Here is a 21,424-nt window from a genome sequence, read left to right as displayed (position 1 = left end):
CCTGGTACAAGCATATTCTGAGTGCCCTTTTGCTGTACTGTGGGCACTGGCATTGTCAGCAATCTCATCTCCTCCAGGCCAGCAGTACAGCCATCAGTGAGGGCACTGTGAACACCTGGCTACCCTCTTTCCTCCTGTCACCCAAGCACATCTAAACCACTGTAAAGAGTGTGTAGGTCTCTGCTTGCATGCAAGACTAGGACTTTTTTCCTTTTTCCCCTCATCCTGGCCTATACTTGGCCTCAGCTTCTACATAAGTGGCTGTTGCTCAGATCGTAGGCACAATCTACACTCAGAACTTCAGGCATCACCTGCAAGGTTCCAAGCCAGGATTTTTAATGAGTGGATTGAACAAACTAAATATTAGGCAAAACAGCTAACCTGTGAAGGCTATTAGCAAAGTGATACCTTTACAGGACCTGTCTCACTCAAAGGAGATTTCCTTTGATCTTTGGAAACAAAGCAGTGTTCTACCAGCAGGGGAATGCCTGACTGCATCCCCTGTGGCCACACATTTGGCAGATTTCTTGTCTCCATGAATATCATGGCTTTTTAGGGTTTTTATTTTACTGGTGGTATCTGGAAAGTTTCTATTATACCACAAAAAAATATATGCCTTTTTGAACTGGAAAATAAAAAAAAGAAAGAAAGCACTTTATACTGAAGAGCTAATAACAGTGTACTGATTAGATCAAAAAGAAAAGTGTTTTATGATGTAAAGCATCCATTCACCTGTTTTTTTACCAGCTGCAATTATAGATCTGAGATACTCAGGTCTTTTGCATGGTATGAAAGGCACCAATCCTAGAAAAAAACTAAACCAATTCCGAACTGTGAAGGTCTTAACATCTCTTCCATAGGCTGGTATTCTGTGTTTTGTTTCAAAGTGCTTTGAAGAAAAGACCTCTTTAATGGACGTGCGTCATTTTCTACGTGCAGGTGCAGTAAGACTTGCTACCCTGCAAGTGTGCTTTTTTCTCCCACGTCACATTGATAAAAATCCTGAAATTTAGTAGGACCAGGTTCTGGCCCTGAAATTTTACTTTCTTTTTATTAATAAAATGAAACAGAAATACTAGGCAAACCAACAGGGCACAGAACGGAATGATGATAATTAGAGCTGAAAATATTTCAGTTTAATTTAGATTCTAGAAATAAACCAGATTTTTGTAATTGATTTTTTTTTCTTTGATTGACAGGTCTAAAATTTAAACTACAATAAAACCCCACCACACAAACAAACAAACAAAAACAAACAAAAGAAACCCAACAATGAAGCAAAACACAGTTTCCTTCAAAGTCATTTTACTTTAATGAAATCTTCCCCTCTCACCTTCCTTCATGGACAGCTTAGACCCCAACAAAGTTATGGCAAAGAACAGCTGTCTTCAGAACCCTAAATGGTTTCAAGCTTAACTTCATATGTAATATAATTTACCTTAAACAGAAAATTTTTAACTAAGTGGAGCGTTTTCCAGTCACATTTCCTGAGTGAGCTTATGTGTGGAAACTAATATGTAAGCTTTTTCTTTAATTGTGAAAGTTATCAGTCAAAAAGTTAGTATATGGGAGGTTTCTAAAATGTGCCATTAGTAGTGGGAAGGAAAAAGTCTCACCCTAGGTTAGGCTTTGAACAGCAGAGTAGTAAGGCAGTTTGTATTTCATGTTTACATCTTCTCTTTCTCAGATGTATCCTTACATTAGGGAAGCCTCTGAATTGCATATGTTGAAGAAAGCTTCACCAGTCTGTGTTCTGAGACATTTTCAACAAACACCAATTTTGAATTTTGCTTTGCTTTTAAACACTCCCTTCCTTCCTTCCTTCCTTCCTTCCTTCCTTCCTTCCTTCCTTCCTTCCTTCCTTCCTTCCTTCCTTCCTTCCTTCCTTCCTTCCTTCCTTCCTTCCTTCCTTCCTTCCTTCCTTCCTTCCTTCCTTCCTTCCTTCCTTCCTTCCTTCCTTCCTTCCTTCCTTCCTTCCTTCCTTCCTTCCTTCCTTCCTTCCTTCCTTCCTTCCTTCCTTCCTTCCTTCCTTCCTTCCTTCCTTCTTTCATCCTTGCAGCCTCTGGCAGTCATCTGTATTTATTTTTTATTTATAAGCCCAAATAAATTCACTTTGGAATATGAAGTGAATATGACTCTGCCAGTTCTAGCTGTCTTGAGAGTCATGCTGGTTTTCTTTACTTCTCCAGTATCTTTACAACCATTAGCCATATTTCTGAAGATGAGAGCAGTCTCAGATACTGCTGTGCAGCTCTCACTACCCTGACTAGGTTTGTACAAGCAGAGCTGGTACAAATAGATGGGCTCATTTGAATCAGCAAACTCAGAAGACTAAGCTCTGTCTGATGTACTTTACTGTGCTGTTTGGGAGCATTAACAGCAGTCCTCTTTTAAAGCAGTTAAAAGTTTTCTTCACAACTAATATAACCAGTTTCTCAGTGTGTGCGAGGAGAAAATCTGTTGGTTGAGAGGAAACAACTCTGTTGGTTTTTAAAGAACAAGTCCTTTTCCAGCCACAATCTTATTGAAAATCTTGAGTTCTGAAGCAGTATCACAATCTTTCTCCTGTCTGACCTGCTTTCCTACCATGTCACACAGAAATGAACCCTGAAGTGCACCGCAGGCGATTACCACAGAGGCTGTCAAGTTATTTTTGCTAGCTGATGATTGCCACACCTGATGCTCTTTAAATTAGCTCCAGCTAGGTTTCCCCATACGTGGTGACAGAGGGCTGCATATTGCCTGACAGATCAAAGTATTTTCCAGATCATAGTGCAGAGAAAGCTGTGAAGTGTCATGCAAGGTCAAATTACTGCTTTCTGCTCTAAGTCCTTTTTGGTGCTAGCCTACAAGACAGTGTCAGGCATCTTATAACATGAAATAGTGAGAGAGGCATTAATTGCTTCAGAATTGATCAGAGAGAGTTGTACCTGGAAAGCCAACTTGTATGTAAACGTAGAGCACATGGGAAGGAGAGATGGGGTAAATTCTGTTTGTATTATGGCAGCACTCAGGAGGGGAAAGCCATAGTCCTGGATCCAACTTCTGTAGTACTGGGCACTGCAGAAGATTGTAGAGTTTAGTCTAATTTAGATTTATATGGAAGAATAAACATGAATAACCTCATGTTGAGGACACAGAGTGCTGTGGCTAAGAACTAGTAGGAAACAGGGCTGAATATAGTGAGAGCTCAATGAAAAAAATCATAACAAAAAATCAGAAATGCACTGATTGTTCTTACTGATACTTGTCTTTTTGTTCTTTTTTGGTGGGGTAGAAGTGGATTGTCTTCCTTTCAGAGGCTTTTGTTCTGATTTCGCTGTCTAACTAGAAATCCTCAGGAAGAAGAATGTTCCTGAGGAAAGGATTGCTGTTCAATGAAGATGAGAGCAGTCTCTGTTCTGAGTGGGATGATAGAAGGGATTTCTTTTGATTCTGCAGGAGTTCTAATTCTCTGCCATTTTCAGGAACTGATGCCTTCTTTTGCAGTGTTGGCCATGGACATTTCTAGAATATTAATCGCAAGGTTAGCAAATTAGGGGTAAACTACTCTATAAAACACTCCAAAATACCCATTTCAGGTTTTTGTGATACATGTTTGACTTTTGAAAGATTGCATAAACAAATAGTCTTATTTTGATGCTGGTCCAGTGCATTAAACATAGGCTCTTTGAAAATCCTGCATGGGAGCAACTCTGATTAGGACTGGGTCTTGACAGTGAGCTTTCTTCATGCCTGAATTCTGCTTTTCTGGTTGCTTAACTGTGGACTGAGTATGGGGAAAATTTTACCTTGGCTTTCTGACCTGCTTTGGTTTGCAGCTTTTCAACCCTCAGGGGAAACATCCTACTTTTTATTCATCCTTTTCTCAGGTAAAATTTTAATGTGCCATACTGAAAGTGTAAGAAGAGAAATTTTAGTCCAGTGCTTTGAGCCTGAAGCCCTAGAAGTCAATGTTTCTGCTTAAAACTCTCCAAAGAACCCCAGTTTAATTTTTTTTTTTTTAGATCACCTGATTTAAATCAAATGCTGGAAAGTAACACTTTAAGCTTACTGTACTTCACTATATAGAAATATTTTAGTATTCAAACACTGTTTTTCTGAATTTACCTAATAATTTACTGCCAATAATTTATCCCTGCTAATGCAGTTTTTTGCCTATATAAAATGCTCCTTTATCTCGTTTCTAAGAAGCCACTTGTATCTTTGAAATGCTTATGTCTTGTGTGTAAGCTCTGAGCTTGAAAAAAGTACTGCTTTTGTGTTTTACCCAATTACTAAACAGCAAGCTCCCTTAAAATACAGCCTTATCTTTGTGAATGTGAATAATTAATTTACACAGATAATTTCTATTTAGTGTTTTATTTCCTGACAGAGACTATTTGCTGAAATGGGTTGACGCATACACAGATGGAACTTTTTTCTTGAATAGCATTGTAGGTAGGAAAGTTTGGTTGACAGTTAATGTTTGCCTGACTCTTAGTCTTAACTGTCACACACAAAACTCAATGTAGAAGACGCTAGTTCTTATTCTCTCTTCTTTTCTATAGCTTCACTATCACTTTTTTAATCTGAGGGGATCATGGGAGTATAGCATGCAAACTTTCTGGATGCCATGGGTTGAAAGTTAGGTAAGAGTCAGGGAAAGTTTTTACATGAGAAAATTCTTTTCTCCTTATCCCTTCCCTCTCTGATTGCCCAGACTATGCTGTCATGAATGAGGTTTCTTAGAAAGTATTAGTAAAATGCAAGGATGTTCAGTGTTAGTGGCACAAACTAATTGTTCTGTCGTCTTTAAACAGGGACATACTATGTTCTGCACATATTATTTTAAATACTGTTGCTCATTTTTTACATCTGTATAGTTTTCTTGTGGCTGCTATTGTTCATCCAGACCCTGGTTGCTACCTTGCTAGACTTTGCAGGAAAAAATTCTGTTATTGCTCAGTCTTACTATATCACACCAGAATTCTCCTCTCTGATGAATATAAGTAAAACAAAAATTAAAACTGTAGGGATTGATTGAAAAACAAGCCTAACCATTAAGATCTACAGTTTTCATTCCACAACATAATACTTAAAAATTACAGCTTGTGCATTAGAGAATGGTAAATGAAGGATGAAAGTGCTGAAGGTTGATTGATAGTTATGGTGGGAAATGAAGAATAAAAGTGATTTGTAGTTAATTGAGGGAGTCCGTTCATGTGCACACTGTCATTCACACTCCTGGACAAAATGACAACCAAACCTAGCCTGTAAAAAAATACTGTTTTCAGAGGACTGTGTTCTCATCCTGGTATTGCTTTAATCCAAACTTTTTTCTTCTTTTGATTTTCATTTGCAGTTCTGTTTTGGTAGTTTGAACCTAAAACACATGGGTGTCATTTCTGTCAGTTTCTGTGTCTGTAGCAAGTCGAGGACTTTGACAGCTGTTTTCAAGCCCATTCTCTTCCATGCAGGAAGAATGAGGGTTTTTAATTTTCCTCACTGATAGACTCGTAGCATTGTAGAAGAGAATCACTGAATAATTTAGGTTGGAAAAGATTGTTATTTGAGTCCAACCCTTAACCTAACACTGCCAAATCCATAGCTAGACCACGTCCTTAAGTGCCACATCCACTCATCTTTTAGATACCTTGAGAGATGGTGGCTTAACACTTCCTATTACCAGTTTTTTCTTCAAATGTGGTGATTTGTTGTAAAATGGAGATGTTAGCCAACAGTATTTGGTCTTGAGAAGTGATTTGTTGGCAAAGCAGTTTGTTTCATAGGAACAGCTAGACAAATAGATGTTTCCTATAAGGTAGTGTAGGAAAATTGGAATAGTCATCATCACCAATGCGAAGTAAAAATTAACACTATAATCACTACTATTACAGTTACCAATAACTGTGTAATGATTTATTACAGCTTTGTCCTAATTTAAAAATAGCAATTTATGTGGTAATGAGGGAATGTAAAATATCATTATAGAGCAATATAAAAAAATATCTCATTACTGCAGAGCCAATCTTGTTAGTCGTTTGTATTCAGAAGTCTTGTGAAATTTGGGCAGAACTCAAGTGGCCCTGTTCTTGAACAGAGATCATACTGTGATTTTTATGTAGTTATGTGCCTTCTAAAAATCTGGTTCTTGTTGCTTTGCTTCTATAAATGTGTATTGGTCTAAATTTTTTATCACTGATGTGTTGTGTAAAACCAGAATAAACCTGGGTTTTGGTTGAACAATGTAACAAAGGTTAACTCTCAACAAAAAATAATTTTATTTTAAAATTTATGGCAACTCAGTAAGACATACTCCGTTTAATTTGGCTTGTAAAAATATTTCTCAATATTAAAATTTAAAAAATATTTCTAAATATTTATGATTTATGCAGGAACATTAGTGCTATTTGGACAGACTTCAAATGTGGAGGAAGCTTTCTGTAGGAAGAAAAGTAGTTTCATTCATGAAATAAGCATCATAAGTTCTGAATAGTGGAGATCTATCAAAAGATCTCTTTTTTAAAAGGACAGGATAATTCAGAGTAGTAAATAGGCATAATAAAATGACAGGAACTTTTTGCAGCTTTTTCCCCCTACATGACATGAAATTGTATAACATTCCCTCTTTTGATTTACTCAAGAGTCTTTTAAAATTCTCTTGATTTATCTGTTGAGTTTTTTTATACACATGATCAACTCATATGTGTCCAACAGTAATGTCTTCCTGGATTTTTATGAGATTCAAGCTCAGGTACTGGTTTTTTTCACCAGTTTAAATCCACAGTGCAGGACTAGAAGAATCCTATGGTTGTCCTAGATATGTTTTGAACTGTCAGATGTTTTTAAAGTTTGTAGGCACTACTTGTTGGTAGTGTCTGCAATGTGATAGTTACAAAGCTGACTGGAATATAAACACTGTCTGTCTCAAAGTCAGGGCATTTGGATCAGATGACCTTAGTTTTGTTTAAAAACATTTTGATTGGCTTGATAAATCCCCATCTCAATTAAAACCAGCATGCTTGAAGATTAAATGACTGTGCTAAGCAGCTAGGTTACCTTAGGTAGCCCTGAGTAGCAGTGTGACACTGCAGTTACTCAGACGTGATTACACTGTCTTTTAGGGAAAGTTACTGCCATATATTAAATAGAATTTCAGAGAACTTTGAGAAGGCTGGTACATTTCTTGACAACCTTTAATTGCTCTCTTGCGTGTTGTATACACCTGGTTCTGCCAGTATTTTTTCTAAGTTTCTGACAGCTCTTCAGGACTATCTTGGGTTTAGGCCAATAACAAAACAGTCCTGTAGCTGAGTATCCATATTTAATCTTATTGTCAGCACTTAGTGAGGTATTAACACTTTAATTGTTCTGTCAACAACACTATGAGTGCTCTTCTAGTGCAAGAAAAAAAGCTCCATCTGCAGCTCAGCAATTTCATGTGTGGCTTGAATTCCTTCATGAACTGAGCAGTCACAAATGAATGCAATACACAGAAAAACTGAGCAGGCATTGAAATTGCAGAATCACAGAGTGGTTGTAAGGGAGCACAGTGATCATCTGGTCCAGCCTTCTTGATAGTGTAGCTATTTCATATTTCCATGAAACTCAGTTCTGTTTTTAAGAGCACTGTAGGGTGAGTTCTTTCTAATAAGACATGATAACATTAAGACTAAGTTATTTCCTTTTTCATAATACATTTTGGAGGAAATAATCTTAAAACCTTGCTACATTTTGGTTGGTATTTGAATTAAAAACTTATCATGATGAATCTGAAATTTATACCTGATAATCCTTTGTTTGTTTGTATGTGTTTATATCCATGAAAGACCACAGGCAACAAGAACTATGTTCTTCTGTCTTTTCTTTTAAGACCTGAACAAACATTTATCATACAATCAAATTACAATTGTATTTTTTACCTCTTTCAAGAAAAATTTAAAAAAACAATTCAAATAAACTTTCAATAAAAAAAATTGAACAGGTATAATAGCTTACCTGTAATTTTTTATTGTTTATTTTCAATTTGAATTTCACTGGAAATGTCTGATAAAAAAGTGACCCTTGTTAAGTGTTCTGTTTCAAGGTTAGACCTTTACTGTAAGATCAAATTCTCTTTAGCATTAATACACAGTGCTTAATGTTTTTCTTTTGCAGTGTAAGAGAATTTTGTCCAGAACATCCAGGAAAAATTATCACCTCATATTCTATTTATATACTTAACTGCAGTGATTAATCAGATTAAAAAAACAGATTTCTAGCACTGTGTTCTGGTCCTGAATTTTGTTCCTGATCCTGCCAAGATTCAGTTACATGCCAATTTGCATCCTTAAGTCCACTGCCATTAATGTTCACCAGAACTCCTTAGCCTTGAGCTTCCAGGTAGACACGTGCATAAACCCTCTAAGGCTTAGAGCTCTTTATTCCATGAATGCTGTTCTGGTGGAAGAGCTAGCTGTAGTTTCTTGCTATTACCAATTCCTGTGTAATGACATTTATTACTGCATTTTGAGGCAACTCATTACCAGAAGCTGCTAGACTCCTATTTAGTTATTAGCTGGGTACAATTAGAATTGCTTTAATCAGCTGAGCTTGTTCAGCTGAATTCACATTTTCTTTTGCTGAAGGGGAGATCTGAGTTCATCAGCTGGTACTTCAGACACTTCAAAACCATGACCTTAAATAATCCTGGATGTTCTGACCATACACAGTCAAAAAGTATGTGTTACTTAATTGTAATTGTGAAAATGAATTAGAGAGAATGGTTATCATCTTTCACCACTGTTTGTACCCACTTTAATGTCTGGTTTTGCAACAGGGGATATAGCCTTCCTAATGATATGTACATACAAAGTCTTACAGGACAGGCCAGCATGAAAGTTCTTTTTTCATAACCATCTAAATGTTCAAGTACTTTAAAACTACTTGACACCTCTTTGATAGTCTGAAATTTGGAGGATGCAGGCAAAAAATATTCATCTTTACATGTGAAGATCCCTGTCTATCTATCAGATGGCTTTAGACCAATTGACTGATTGTTACCAGAGATAAGCTTCTGTCAGAACCTTGGTGTTTTGCTGTTCCTCACTTCTCTGCTCAGTAGCTTCCCAGAGGAAAGCTTCCTGAGTTTTGCGTGGCTGATACGCCTGCATTTCCTCATTGTAGGAGGCCTGGGGGTAAGTGAAAAAAGTCCAAGTTCAACATAGTTTCCAAACTTCAGTGGTTTGAAAATTCTCTGGAGATTTTTGAAAACAGTTAGAAGGAGAAGGTGCTTCTGTGGGAAAGAAAGATGTCCAGCAGAAGCTTCTGGCTTACTAGGGGCAAGTTTGCATCAATTCTCACTATGCAGGTTAAAATAGCATTTATTCTTTAGACTTAGTTTTGAGTCAGCTAACTCTGGAGAAAGTAAACCTCTAATTCAGATTTCAATTTAGAGCTTAATGTATTCTTCCAGCCGGTGGGGCTAGAATAATAGCAGTATAACTAAAAAAACCTAATGTATCTTTTGGTGTAAGAGTGGCATCATTTTAGAGTTAGATTATGTCACCAGTAAGAGCTCAGTAATGTCCAGCAGCTACACTGACACCAAAGATGCTGAAAGAAAGAGAAATCCTAGTGGCCTCAGCAAAAGAAAGGAATACAGAGCTTGTCTTGGTTTATAAAGTCCTTGAAGTCTGAAAACATGGAAGATCTGATGGGAAATGTGCATTGGCTAAACCAAATCAAATTCAAAACCCTCTGAATGAAAGAGTGCAAAGGCAATGTGGTCTGAAGGGAATGAATCTGAATTGAAAGAGGAGTTGCTTAGGTTTAGCTAACCAGATTTCATACAGATTTTACTCTAAGTTAGGATGATTTCAGGGCTAATGAGTTGCAGTAATCTGGAAGGATTTTTCTGATCTGGAACAAACAGGCTAAAGGATGTGAATGTTGAGGCAAAGGTAAAAAGTAATACACTACATTATTTCTACTTTCATGTCAGGCATCTTAGGTTTGAGCTTTACTTTGAGCTACCAGGCCTAGCACTGAAAGTTTCTTCAACAAATTGCTGCTGAAAAATTGGAATCATGATGATGAAGTGGTACAGGTTTTAATTTCTGGCAATTATTTTTGTTGGGTAGGAGGAATAGAACCATGTTTTTCTTAAAAATACATTATCCATATTTCTCAGTGGTTGTACCTGATAAAAAGAACTTGTGTTTATTGGGGGGAAAAGTATTTAAAGTGATTATTTATGTTGTCTGCAAAATAATACTAATTTTTTTTTTCTCCACAGTAAAACCGACAGTTATTGATGTTGACATTTACGTTAACAGCATTGGTCCTGTGTCATCAATAAATATGGTAAGTGACTTACTTACAAAGATTTTTATCTGGATTGCTGATCTTGGCATCAATGCTAACTTTTGAAAAAGGCACTAAATACCACAGTGATAAGTTGTTTTGATTCTGATTTACTCCTGTTTTCAGCTGTAATTCTGGTTTTTATGTCTCATCAAGAGAACAAATGTGTAAGCAATATTATGCTCTGTGTTGTCTATTGAAAAATGCTGGTAGATTTTCAGTGATAAAATAGCCATCTTAGGAAAAAAAAAGTTTGAAGTGAAGTAATTTTCAAGAAAGCTCTTGAGATGTTGTTTCAAGATGCAATCAAATATACAGCTTAATAATGTGGAGTTAATGAAAGTCATCATATAATAACAGCATATTTATTTGGAATTCATCATCTTTTCAGTGGTTGCTTTTCTTTCACTGAGTTACCAACATTCTTGAATGTAAGAGTATAACTTTGAAGAAGTTATTCTTAGATGTACTGTATGTGTAAAGGCAGGAGAAACTGAGAATGTGATTGTGTGGCAATAATAAACCTATGGTTGGTCCCTTGTTACAGTCTGAACTCTAGTTCTTTCCTCAGTGCTGCAGCAACATAATCAGATTTAAAAAGCAAGCTGAATGTTTATGTAGATATGGGGTTATGGGTAGTTGTGGCTGCTTGTGCAGCTTTTGAGTTTGGATTCATCATATTATGCCCCTTCTTAAATTAGGTTGATTTTTTTTAAATACAGCTTGGAAATGGAGGGCCTGTTAATATCTTACTGTACTTTGAGATTTTAAAATAACCTCTTCAAAGCAATGTCTCTTTTCACAATGGCATTCAAAGGCTGCCATGTACAATGTTCCTATGAGAATGTAATGAATGCATTGCTTGTGTCTTTTATATTTTTGGAAGAAAAGCTCCTGAATTTAAAAGGTGTCTGTTCAGCCTTATTCTTTGGTTTTGCCTATAAATATGAAAGTAGGCAAATCATTGCAGCATATCAAATACAAGGTGGTCAGAGACTCCTATGCACCCTTGTAGTTGAAAATCTGACAAGTAAACACAGAAACAAATTATGGGCTGTGGACATCTTGGTGTCATATTCACCAACTGTGAAATGTGTTGATTGATATTTCATGTGAAGTACTGAATGTCAAGCAATGGGAGTAGCTGCTCCATTCTTGAACTAATAAATAGCTAATTATCTTGTCCTTCCCTGATGGCCTGCTGTGGATGCCAGTCTGGTCAGGGGGAGAGAAACAGCAATCGTTTCTCATGGCTTCTGGGAATTTTAGGGAGTTGTAGGAATGTGATAACTTGCTAGTATAAACAATCTGCAGGTGGTGTTTTCCACTTTGTTTTCCTGTTCTTCTCAAGGATGGTGTGTGAGAAAGATGTTTTTTATTAACTAGCCAATCAAGTGGGAGTGTATCGTATCGGGCTATATAAACCAATAATCATTAATCTTTTGTAATAAAGCTTCTTTTTCTGCCCTTGCAATTGGGTCTCTCGTCTGTTCTTGTGCCATTCTTGGCTCAAGGGTGACAGCATACCATAATGACTTCACTGGAGAACAATTTATTGGAGGGTCCTCTGGCTTGCATTTACTCTAGGAATGGGCACTCTGTTCCAAAGCAATGGGGATAATGTGTTTTTGCTCTTTGCCTCTCTGAATTAGTTTGTAAGTAGAATTTTGGGGTGCTGGAAGTGTTTGTGGAATAATAAGAAAGCATTTCATCAAAAGTACTTCAGGTAGGAGGAAAAAATTAGTAATATAAGAAATCAGTGGGTTTTGGAAGATTATTGTGGCACAGACTTACTTACGTATTAACTTTTAGTTCAACATACCTTTTGAGTTCAAGATACCCAAAATAGATAAATGCACCAAAATATCTGTTTTAAAAACTCATATTGTATCTCTTTTATAGTAAATGGTCTTGTTAGGATGGTTAATGAGTGTATGACATTGAGATATTTCTTGCTTACAGCTGAAGAAAAAAAATGTGTAATGTGTAAGGGCAGAATGATAAGTAAAATAATGAAATACAAATAAAAAATTTAGGTATCTGAGGTTTAAGGACTCAAGATTGCATAAAGTTATATTTAATCTTTTGAATAGAAATGGACATTATTTCAGGTGTGCTTGTGGACAGTACATCCCACTGAAACCGAATCTGAACTACCTTAGAATTTTTGAATTTCTTTTCTGTTCTCAAACCTAATTACCAATATAGGAAATTAACATTAGGTACTCAAATGTTGCAAAATTTTGTCCAAAAGCTCCATTTCTGCTCTGTTACTTTGGAGTTTGTCCAAACATACATAAGATAGCAGTAATGATCTTGCAGTCTCAAATTTACAGTGAAGATGGCAAGTCCTCACAAAATTGCAAGCCACTGTGCTGTATGATGGCTTGTCTCTGAAATGGCAGAACTGATTGAGAAGCTTCTTTTCCCCCAGTTTGTGTTATTTCAACTGTTTGGCTACAGTGTTCAGTAGCCATTATTTGGAAGAAAAAAATTGAACACTTTTTGGAATTAAAAATAATTTTTTATTTACTTTTAAGTAAGCAGTTTTTCATGTAGACTGTGAACCGCTGAAGCATGGGTACACAAAGAGTTGAACAGAAATAGAAGCTAGAAATTACCTGTGTCAGAGGAAGAGGAAGAAAGGAAGAACAGATAATCTTCAGTCTGGTATCTGTCATATAGTGAAATTTCAAAGGGAGAGGAATGTGCATGAAAATCTCATTTCAGGAGAAAAAAAAAGGAGATTCTTGGTAGAGACCAGCTATGCTCTTTTTCTCACCAGGACAACAAATTTTAACTTTCTTCCCCTAAATTATTATTAAAAGTTGAGCTGTTCTGTCCAGGCAACTCGGTAAGATTTATCAAAAAGAGTGATGATTACTTTGATTTCCATCTCTTCTATTTCAAGGGTGAGATCATCAACACGTACAAGGCGGACTTTCCTGCTGTGTACTTCCAGACTTAGACCTTAGCTCAATTACTTTTTTCTTAGTCAGCAGCACTTCTGAGGGAAAATCATGTGGAGCTTCTCTAGAAATCAAACTCTGCATGTATATTTTCTGATCAGTTTTCATCAGTGATTTTCATCTAGTGGGTGAAACCTAGGAAATAATTTTCTTTAAGATATTTTTTCAATGGGTGTTCAGCTGAACATTCAAGCCGATTTTGTAGAGCAAAGCTTTTCAGGTGTCACTGACTGTTGCAATTATGCTTAGACTTGAGCATGAATGTTAATATCTAATGGATTCTTTAACAGTCAGGAAAAAGACAGTTGCCATCAGATACCTACTTGTAGCAAAGTTAATCTCAGATGAACTGCATGTGAATACAAGGGAGAATGAAGCTTTTTAGAGTGAGGCTGTAACTGCCACAAGGGGAAGAAATGTTAGGGACGTCATCAAAAAGGCTTCAAGTCAAAGGAGAGGTCGTGTTCTGTGGCAAAGACACCAAAATCCACAGGGATATTCGGCTAACCCTGCATTCCAGACTTTCTGCAGAGAGTTTCTGCCACTTCCCCTAAAAGTCTTATCAGTGTCTCATTTTCTGGGTACTTTCAATATGTCTATTTTAAACCTCAAGATTTCCAGAAAGAGTAAAACAGTAATGTGGTTGGTCTTCTATTCGAGACTCACCATTATAATATCTTTATGAAGACAATAGAAACTTGTTCTCTTAATAGACAGGAGTGACTCTTCCTTTGTCTGTGACATGGAAGATTTCTTTGGGTCATGGTTTAAAAAACCTGATATAAAGAAACAGGTATTGTGTAATAACAGACAAGGAAGAACAGACTGAATAATGAACTTAGTGATACTAGGAAGTGATTGTGAGTGGCAATAGCTTTAAAGAAGTAATTTCAGCATTTTGAGTTATGACATGATGGTATGAAATGGTAGATACTATTGATAGTACAAGTATTTTGAATTTAAAATTCCAATATACATGAATGCCCATTCAAAAATTTTAGGCTGTCTTTTTAATCAATGAGAGCCATCTCATATATAAATATCTTGCCTATCCTTTATCAAGAACATAATAAGACTTAGACTCATTTAAAGAATATAAAATCTGGTTTATTCAAAAGTAAATGACAGATGCATTCTATGAGCCAAATTATATGTTCTTGAGTGCACATTATATCTCTTTGTCTTGGTTTTCATCATCTAATAAAGTAAGTTAAAGAAATCTTCAATTTTCCTTTTCAAGGTGCAATGTCATTAGAGACATCAGGTTGTAGGATGCAAGATTTTAATTCAATCTTTTCTTATTGAAAATATTTGTTATATCTGTAATTATAATGACTGCTCTACCATATTAGAAAATATTAAGGGTCTTCTAAATGAGTTCTCTTAATTAATTTTTAATTTTAGAATTCATTTGCAGTTTTTTTTCCTCATGCTTTATATTGTAAACCGGATGTGTGAATTTCATATCACTCAGTTTTTAGAAATCTGACTTTTAAATTCTTTTTTCTTTAGTATATTCCATTGAAAATGGTGTCCAGGAGGCATATGATTTTGCATTAAAACCCATAATCCATTTTTCATCAACCCTCTGGTTCTTGTCAATAGCTGTACAGGTTTATAGATTGCTTTGTAAACCATAGACTTAGCGTGGCTTACTGTAGCCTGGTTTTCTACGGATAAGCAATACTGGCTTGTCTATAAAAGAACAGGGAAAGAGAGGGAAAGAGACCAATAATCAAATTGGGAACCAGACATAAATAGTGGGGGGAAAAATCCCCTAGAAGTAATTTCGTGAAACAGAAAGGTAAACACTCTGTGATTAAATAGGCTATTAAACTTCAGTGGCATCAAAGTCTGTGTATTTATGCATTCACACATACAGGGTTAACTGAGTAGCTACAAGAATCTGAGATTGCAGCACAAATTGCTAGTGAAGGAAGAATTTTACGCCTGTGTGGTTTTTGCAACTGGAGTCTCATTTTAACACAGCTGTACAGAAAGAATGTTGAAGAGAGTGGGAGAAGCAACTTTATAAACTGTACTTACCTGTCCATAAAAATAGTAATTGGTTACCTGCTGGTCATCTCTTTATTCTCAAGTATTCTTAAATGGCAATTCAGAGTGTTTCTTTTATGTACTTCACTTCATTGTATTGTGTCTACTCTCTAGACTATGCCATATATGGGTGCTGCATTATGGGTGCTGTATTTTCCATTTGTTCAGTTAAGTATTCTAAAATAAAAGCAGTTTTTACTCTCTTTTACCCTTTAATGTATTGGTAGACTTCTTTGAACTTCATTTTCAAAGTCCCCACATGCTCGTTTTGCTTCTCCACTGGACACTATAGGTATCTTAAAGAATAAAAAAAATCTTAAAGAAAAAAAAAAATCTTAAATATCTGGAGACTTGTCTAAAGTACTACTCAAAGCTTATGATTAGGCTTGAAATTCTTGCATATTTTCAGTCTTTATGTCCATTTGTTTGATATATCTATTTGTCTTTATGTCTGTTTGTTAAAATGATTGTTAGAACAGCTGCAATTATAGAAACATAGCCTGCTGAATCTTTCCATCATATGGCAGAGCTACTTTATAGCCAGATTTTATCCTGTTTTCAGCCCCCTGTGAAATACCCCCAAGTATTTCCTTTACAGGTATCTTCTCAAAGATAGTGCAAGTCACTGTTTGAGCACTAGGCAGATGCCCAGTTCGTTGTTAACTTGAAGTGTGTTTTTCTAACTCTATCTCACTATCTCACCTAATCTATTTATAAAGCAATTGTGTAGGGAGATGGTTTCAGTTATTTTGAGGAGTGAGTTTTCCAGTTGATGAGTTCAGAGAATCACTGTAATAATGGAATGCCTTGGGCTATTTGTATTTTCCCCTGAAAATCTTACCAGCTCCTTTGTTGCTCTGTGACCTAAGAGAACACTCATGTACTGAACTAAATTTTAGTCTGAGTGAGTCTGTTTGTTTACAAGGACTGATATACTAATCATACACTTAAACATTCTTCTAGATTGTGATCAGATTACTGTTCTTGTTTCTAGAGCATATTTATATACTGTCATTAAGTTTGGATCTCTCATAATAAAAAAATGTTTGCATTATAGAAAACTTTTAAGATGAATGGACTTTTTTCTGATAAAACAAAATCACCTCTTGTACAAGCTTGTTCTTGTTGCCTTAAGCTCTGCTAGTCAGTGCCTCAGTATGAAAATATTTCTGGGAGGTAGTAGTAATAAAATGAAATTTGCATCTGTCTGTGGCTTCTGTTCCACCACTGACTTTGTGAGAGGCTTGTATAATCTCAAAAGTGAAACTGACTGGAAAAGAGGAAGCTGGGCCTGGGGAAATGATCATGGATTGATTATTTCACATATCACCTCGGCAGCCTCTACATTTGGTCTTCTTTAGAGCTCGACTTTGTGTAACTAAAGCAGGGCCTGGGAGATACAGAATTGGATAAAGAAGGGCCTTAGGCTGCTCTTGTTCGAGGTGCAATGGGATGAACTAGAATAATGTTAATTTTTCTGCAATGTAGCTTGCGTGCTGTGATGTGCAGCAGTAAAATGCATACTGCTATAATTTACTGCACTGGCAGGAAATCCAGTTTATTTCTTGGAAGAGTGATAGATTCTGTCATAAGTCTTTGGTAATGGACTGATCTTAGGTCTGCTGCTCTGTCTTATCAGAATTCAAGCAGATTGTCAAATATGGATGAACTTAGCCTTAGAGTTGTGTCAAAAGGTGTATGACAAATGAGCAATTTAATTTCAGTAAGATAGTAAAATTAAATGTCTCATCTGCTCAGTAGTGGGTATTAAAAAAAACTTGAAGAGCAGTCAGGCTGAATGTTTTTTCCATAGATAAACAGGGAGACAATATGTAACTGGTACCTCCTCTTTGAGGTAATGTATTAGCCATCACACAAAAAGTGCTAAGAAACTCCTTTCCAGCTTTTAAAGCTGGAAAGTTTTTCAAACTTTGAAACTTTAGTTGCAGTTTTTAAAGCTTGATTTCTCCCACTTCAATAATCTTTTTCTGCAGGCTTTAGCCTTTAGAAGTAGTGTACTCAGTGTTAAAGTTCCTTTAGAAAGCAGTAGTTGCCCTTCTTGTCTATTCAGCAATACATGGCTTCACATTCTTTATAGCCAACACTTGGGAAAGTTAGTTTAGACAAACTATGGCTAAATTGCTGTAAAGGATATTGAATTACTTTAGGGTAAATTGGCAATCTCTTAGCCTAAATCAATTTTATTTTTGAGTGGTCAGGTGTTTATCAACTTTATTTTAGATTTTGAGCTTTCCATGATTGCTCCATAAAAGAGTAATTACTTTTGTGTTGACCTGTTTATTGGATTCCTGAATGATATTGATGTAATTTAAATTATGGTTTTGAGAGTTTGGTCTTCCTTAGTGCTTTCAGTTATGGATTTATTCAGGAAGCAAATGGATGATGCTGATTTGTTCTGTAAGTACTAGAGATGTACTAATGACAAGTTTTCATATGACTTCATGGTATAACTTTCTGGGGATGTAGACCTACATGTCACAGCATCCATGGAGCAATTCTAGCAGCATTATAAATGTGCTTGGTAGTTAGGAGGGAATATCTGAAAACAGGATGACTCCCTGTAAACCATTGGTGGGCCACAGAATCATTTCAGTTTTCTGTAAGGTTTTTTTGTTTGGTAAAGAATGAATACTATTCATCAGCATCATTTGAATATCAGAACAATGATCAGCATTTTCCGCACCATTATTGCAATGAGCAAAACCCCGAAGACTCTCCCTAGCTTACCTTTTTTTTCCTGTAAGAGAGTTTGTCATCAGTCTAACTGGTTGTAATTTCCTTTTTTGTCAGATTTCTGAAAAAAAAAAAAGGTTTAGAAAATTTTATTACATTTTCTTTCAAGATTTTTTAGTGAACATGGTGTCCCTTGACTCTTAAGTACTCTCAGATATGGTTTTTCAGGTATAGACAAGGTATTTCTGCTGAATGACTACACAGAACAGAAGAATAATACAAATGCTTGGTTTCTGCAATTAAAAAGGTCTACAGCCTGCAGGGTTGTATTGTATCCCAGCACTTCCATGCTTTTGCTAACACCATACACTTTCATCCTTTTAAATCAAAGTAGTCCTAATTTATTGCTTTCATGGTCTGGAAAAGGGGCTTTTATGTCGTCAAAAATAGTGATACTCTAGGTTCTTTATATGTTTTCATAGCTTTCTTCCTCAAAGGTCTTTCTACCACAGTCTTCTTTTGTATCTGCTTGTCATTAGACTTGTAAGATACAGGTGGTTCTGTTACATTCTGTGTTGCATTGCGTAAGTTGCTCCCTACACTTAAAACTTTTATCTTCTCATGAAACTTTGTGGCTCTTTTCCCGCTTCTGCGAATTTTATTTGCAACCCTTGAAAGCTGAATAAATGTTGTGAGAGGAAGCTGTTATTATAACTATTACTAACTTTTTGTACACTACACAGAAGCAGATAGTTTTGACCACAGAGTTTTGGATATGTTTTAGTTAAACATCCGAGACACTAAAGTGTAGTGACTGCTTTGAAACTTACCACAGGCATTTTAGTGGTGATATAATAATTTTACTAACTGTTGAGGGTTTCTTTAAGTTATAGATGGTAAAGGTATGGAAACTATTCAGGGGTCTAGGAGGATAAATTCTCAAGGCTGTTGTGAGATTCTTAAACCAAAGAAACTACTGTCATCCTTTCAGACTGTTTCCTGTGCTTACCCCATAATTTATGTAGCAAATTGCATTTCTTGGGAGACTTGGGAGTAGGGATAACTGATTCTGGTTTTCTTGCAATTGCTTTTGTATATTTTTCAAGAACAGAATTTTAAAAAATATTTAAGGAACTTAGTAACGGGAGGTATTAAATACCTAGCCTTCACACCTTTGGGAATGTGGCCCTCTGTTTGTCAGGTCAGATTTATGAAAATTGCAACAGGTTCATAAAAGTATGAGGGTGTCAAACTCTTTTTTACAGTGTCTAGCTTAACATAAATGCCAATTGTTACATGAGCTCCACTGATATTTTTCTTGCATATTTAGTGAATATTTGAATAAGGTGAGATTAGAAATTTAGATGAAATCTTATTGATTCTTGGCATACCAGAAGAAATTTGGTATGATTTTTGTAAGTATTCTTCCTTGGGAATTCTGACCTAAACAAAAAAATATGTAATTATTAATAGGATTGTTGTACCTGTTTTGGTTTGAGATTTCAAATAACTGTATTTGAAGGAAGGAGTTTAGGCCAGCTATTAGAAAGAAAAATGGAAAAAAACACTTGGTCTTGCACACTTTTCATCATGTTGACATAGACACAGTGATGATTGCACTATCATACAATTTGCTTCTGTATTACTGCTCTTCTATGAAGCCAAAAGTTCTGTGGAGGCTATGCAAGAAACTGAACAAATGTGGTACACCACAGGGAGCTGCAAGAGAGGGGGAAGTCCAGAAATGTTTGGTACTATTTTGAGAACATTCCATAAGACAGCCATACTATTTCAGACCTCCTGGTCCTTCTCCTTAAGAGAGATTACTAAATCCTTCAAAAGAAAAATCCTGGAAACTGAATTTCATAATCCGGTTGAATACAGAAAAGCACCAGCTCAAAAGTGACATGGGTATTGTGGCTCTGTACTTGTGCTCCTGGTAATGTCTGCAAGTGGTAACTGCTCATCACCTTTCCTGTGTGTTGCATCTTTTTATCCTTTGGTTGCATGTACTAACCTTTCTCTCTGTTGTCTGTTGATTCTTGTTTTTACCCAGAATATGTTTATCTAAACAGGCTAGAAGTTTGCAGTGGTTCTCTCAGATAAGAAAAAGGACATGTGTGCCCAAGATTTTAAGACTATTTCCACCTGTATTGTCTAACCAGTAAGTTACCTCTGTTTTCAGACCTTGCCTTTCAAAATCCTTCTTGGAAACAGTAGGTAGTGAACTCCAGGGATTGTGAGCTTTGGCTGATAGTTCATGTTTGGTAAAGTGTGCTGGGTAACTGAGACAAAGAAATAACTGTCATCTGCTTACACACACTCTATATATCAGACTCTGACAGCTCTGTGCTTTCAAATGGCTTTCCAGGTAGGTATTTCCCTGAGGTATGTTTGCTGCAGTGTGCACAGCATGTGTTTCTCATAACCTAGAAGGCCTGTAGATTGTGGTCAAATTACAAAGCAGTCAAATTTGTGAATTATAGAAAGGTACAATAATATTTTTTCATTATTTATAGAGATTATTATATTGGAATCAAAAAAGCTTTTTTTTTTGTTTGTCTAAGTGTACCAGTTTCTGAATTTTACTACTTCTAGTAACTGAAGGATTGGGATCACCAAAAAGCTTGCTGGTCTTTCCCACTGCAAATGGAAATAAAAAAATTCCTCCTGTATTACTTATCTGTCTCATTCTTGGTCTTCATTACTCTGGGTGAAATTGTGCCTTAAGCACATGCTCGCTAAACATCTGGCCATCTTTAAGGCAAAGCAGTTTCAATTTTCCTAAGCTAGATTCATGCATTATGCAAATGTTACTTCATTAGACACTGAGATGAGCTATCAAGCTATATTGTCTGGTCAGAATAATGTAGGCTCAATCCTGATTTGAAATCAGACTATCAATTTTGGATAAATTCAGTTCATGCAATCATTTTTGCTTGTGATTCAATTAGGGCACACATAGTGATTGAGGTAAAATGCAGTCAATGATTTTGTCTCTGTTTCTGACTTATTCTGATACCTATATGTAGTGTGTGGAACAGCATAAACAATAAAAGAGCTAAATTAATCTCTCAGAAAGTGAATAGAACTATGCCAGGCATAATTTTGAGCCATGTTCTCCTAAAATACTCCACACTGAGAGTCTAATTATAAGACCGAAAATTACCCAAAGTTGATTTTGGCGCTAGTACATATTGGATTCTCACTGCCTTCTGTCTTTTCTTTGAATTTGCACTGTGTGGAGAGTGCAAAGTGAAACACCTGTAAGTTGGGGAATTTCTTCTGTTCTGGATAAGGCCAAATAAATAGGAGATGTATACAGTACCACAGGATCTGCCTGATGCCTGACATTGCAGTCTGAATTCCACAGGGGACCC

General features: G+C 36.1%; 1 protein-coding gene across 1 annotated transcript in view; it reads left to right on the top strand.

Moving 5' to 3' along the window:
* GABRG3 (gamma-aminobutyric acid type A receptor subunit gamma3) overlaps positions 1-21,424 on the top strand; it is a 298,094-nt gene that overhangs the window by 6,374 nt on the left and 270,296 nt on the right. Inside the window, exon 3 of the mRNA XM_063149731.1 lies at positions 10,259-10,326. Within this exon, the coding sequence (XP_063005801.1) occupies positions 10,259-10,326 (68 nt within the window). The remainder of the gene's footprint in view (positions 1-10,258; positions 10,327-21,424) is intronic.

This window comes from Melospiza melodia, chromosome 2 (assembly GCF_035770615.1).
Source record: "Melospiza melodia melodia isolate bMelMel2 chromosome 2, bMelMel2.pri, whole genome shotgun sequence".
Lineage (NCBI taxonomy): Eukaryota > Metazoa > Chordata > Aves > Passeriformes > Passerellidae > Melospiza > Melospiza melodia.
The sequence above is the reverse complement of the archived record's forward strand: the minus strand, read 5'-3'. Positions and strand labels throughout refer to the sequence as shown.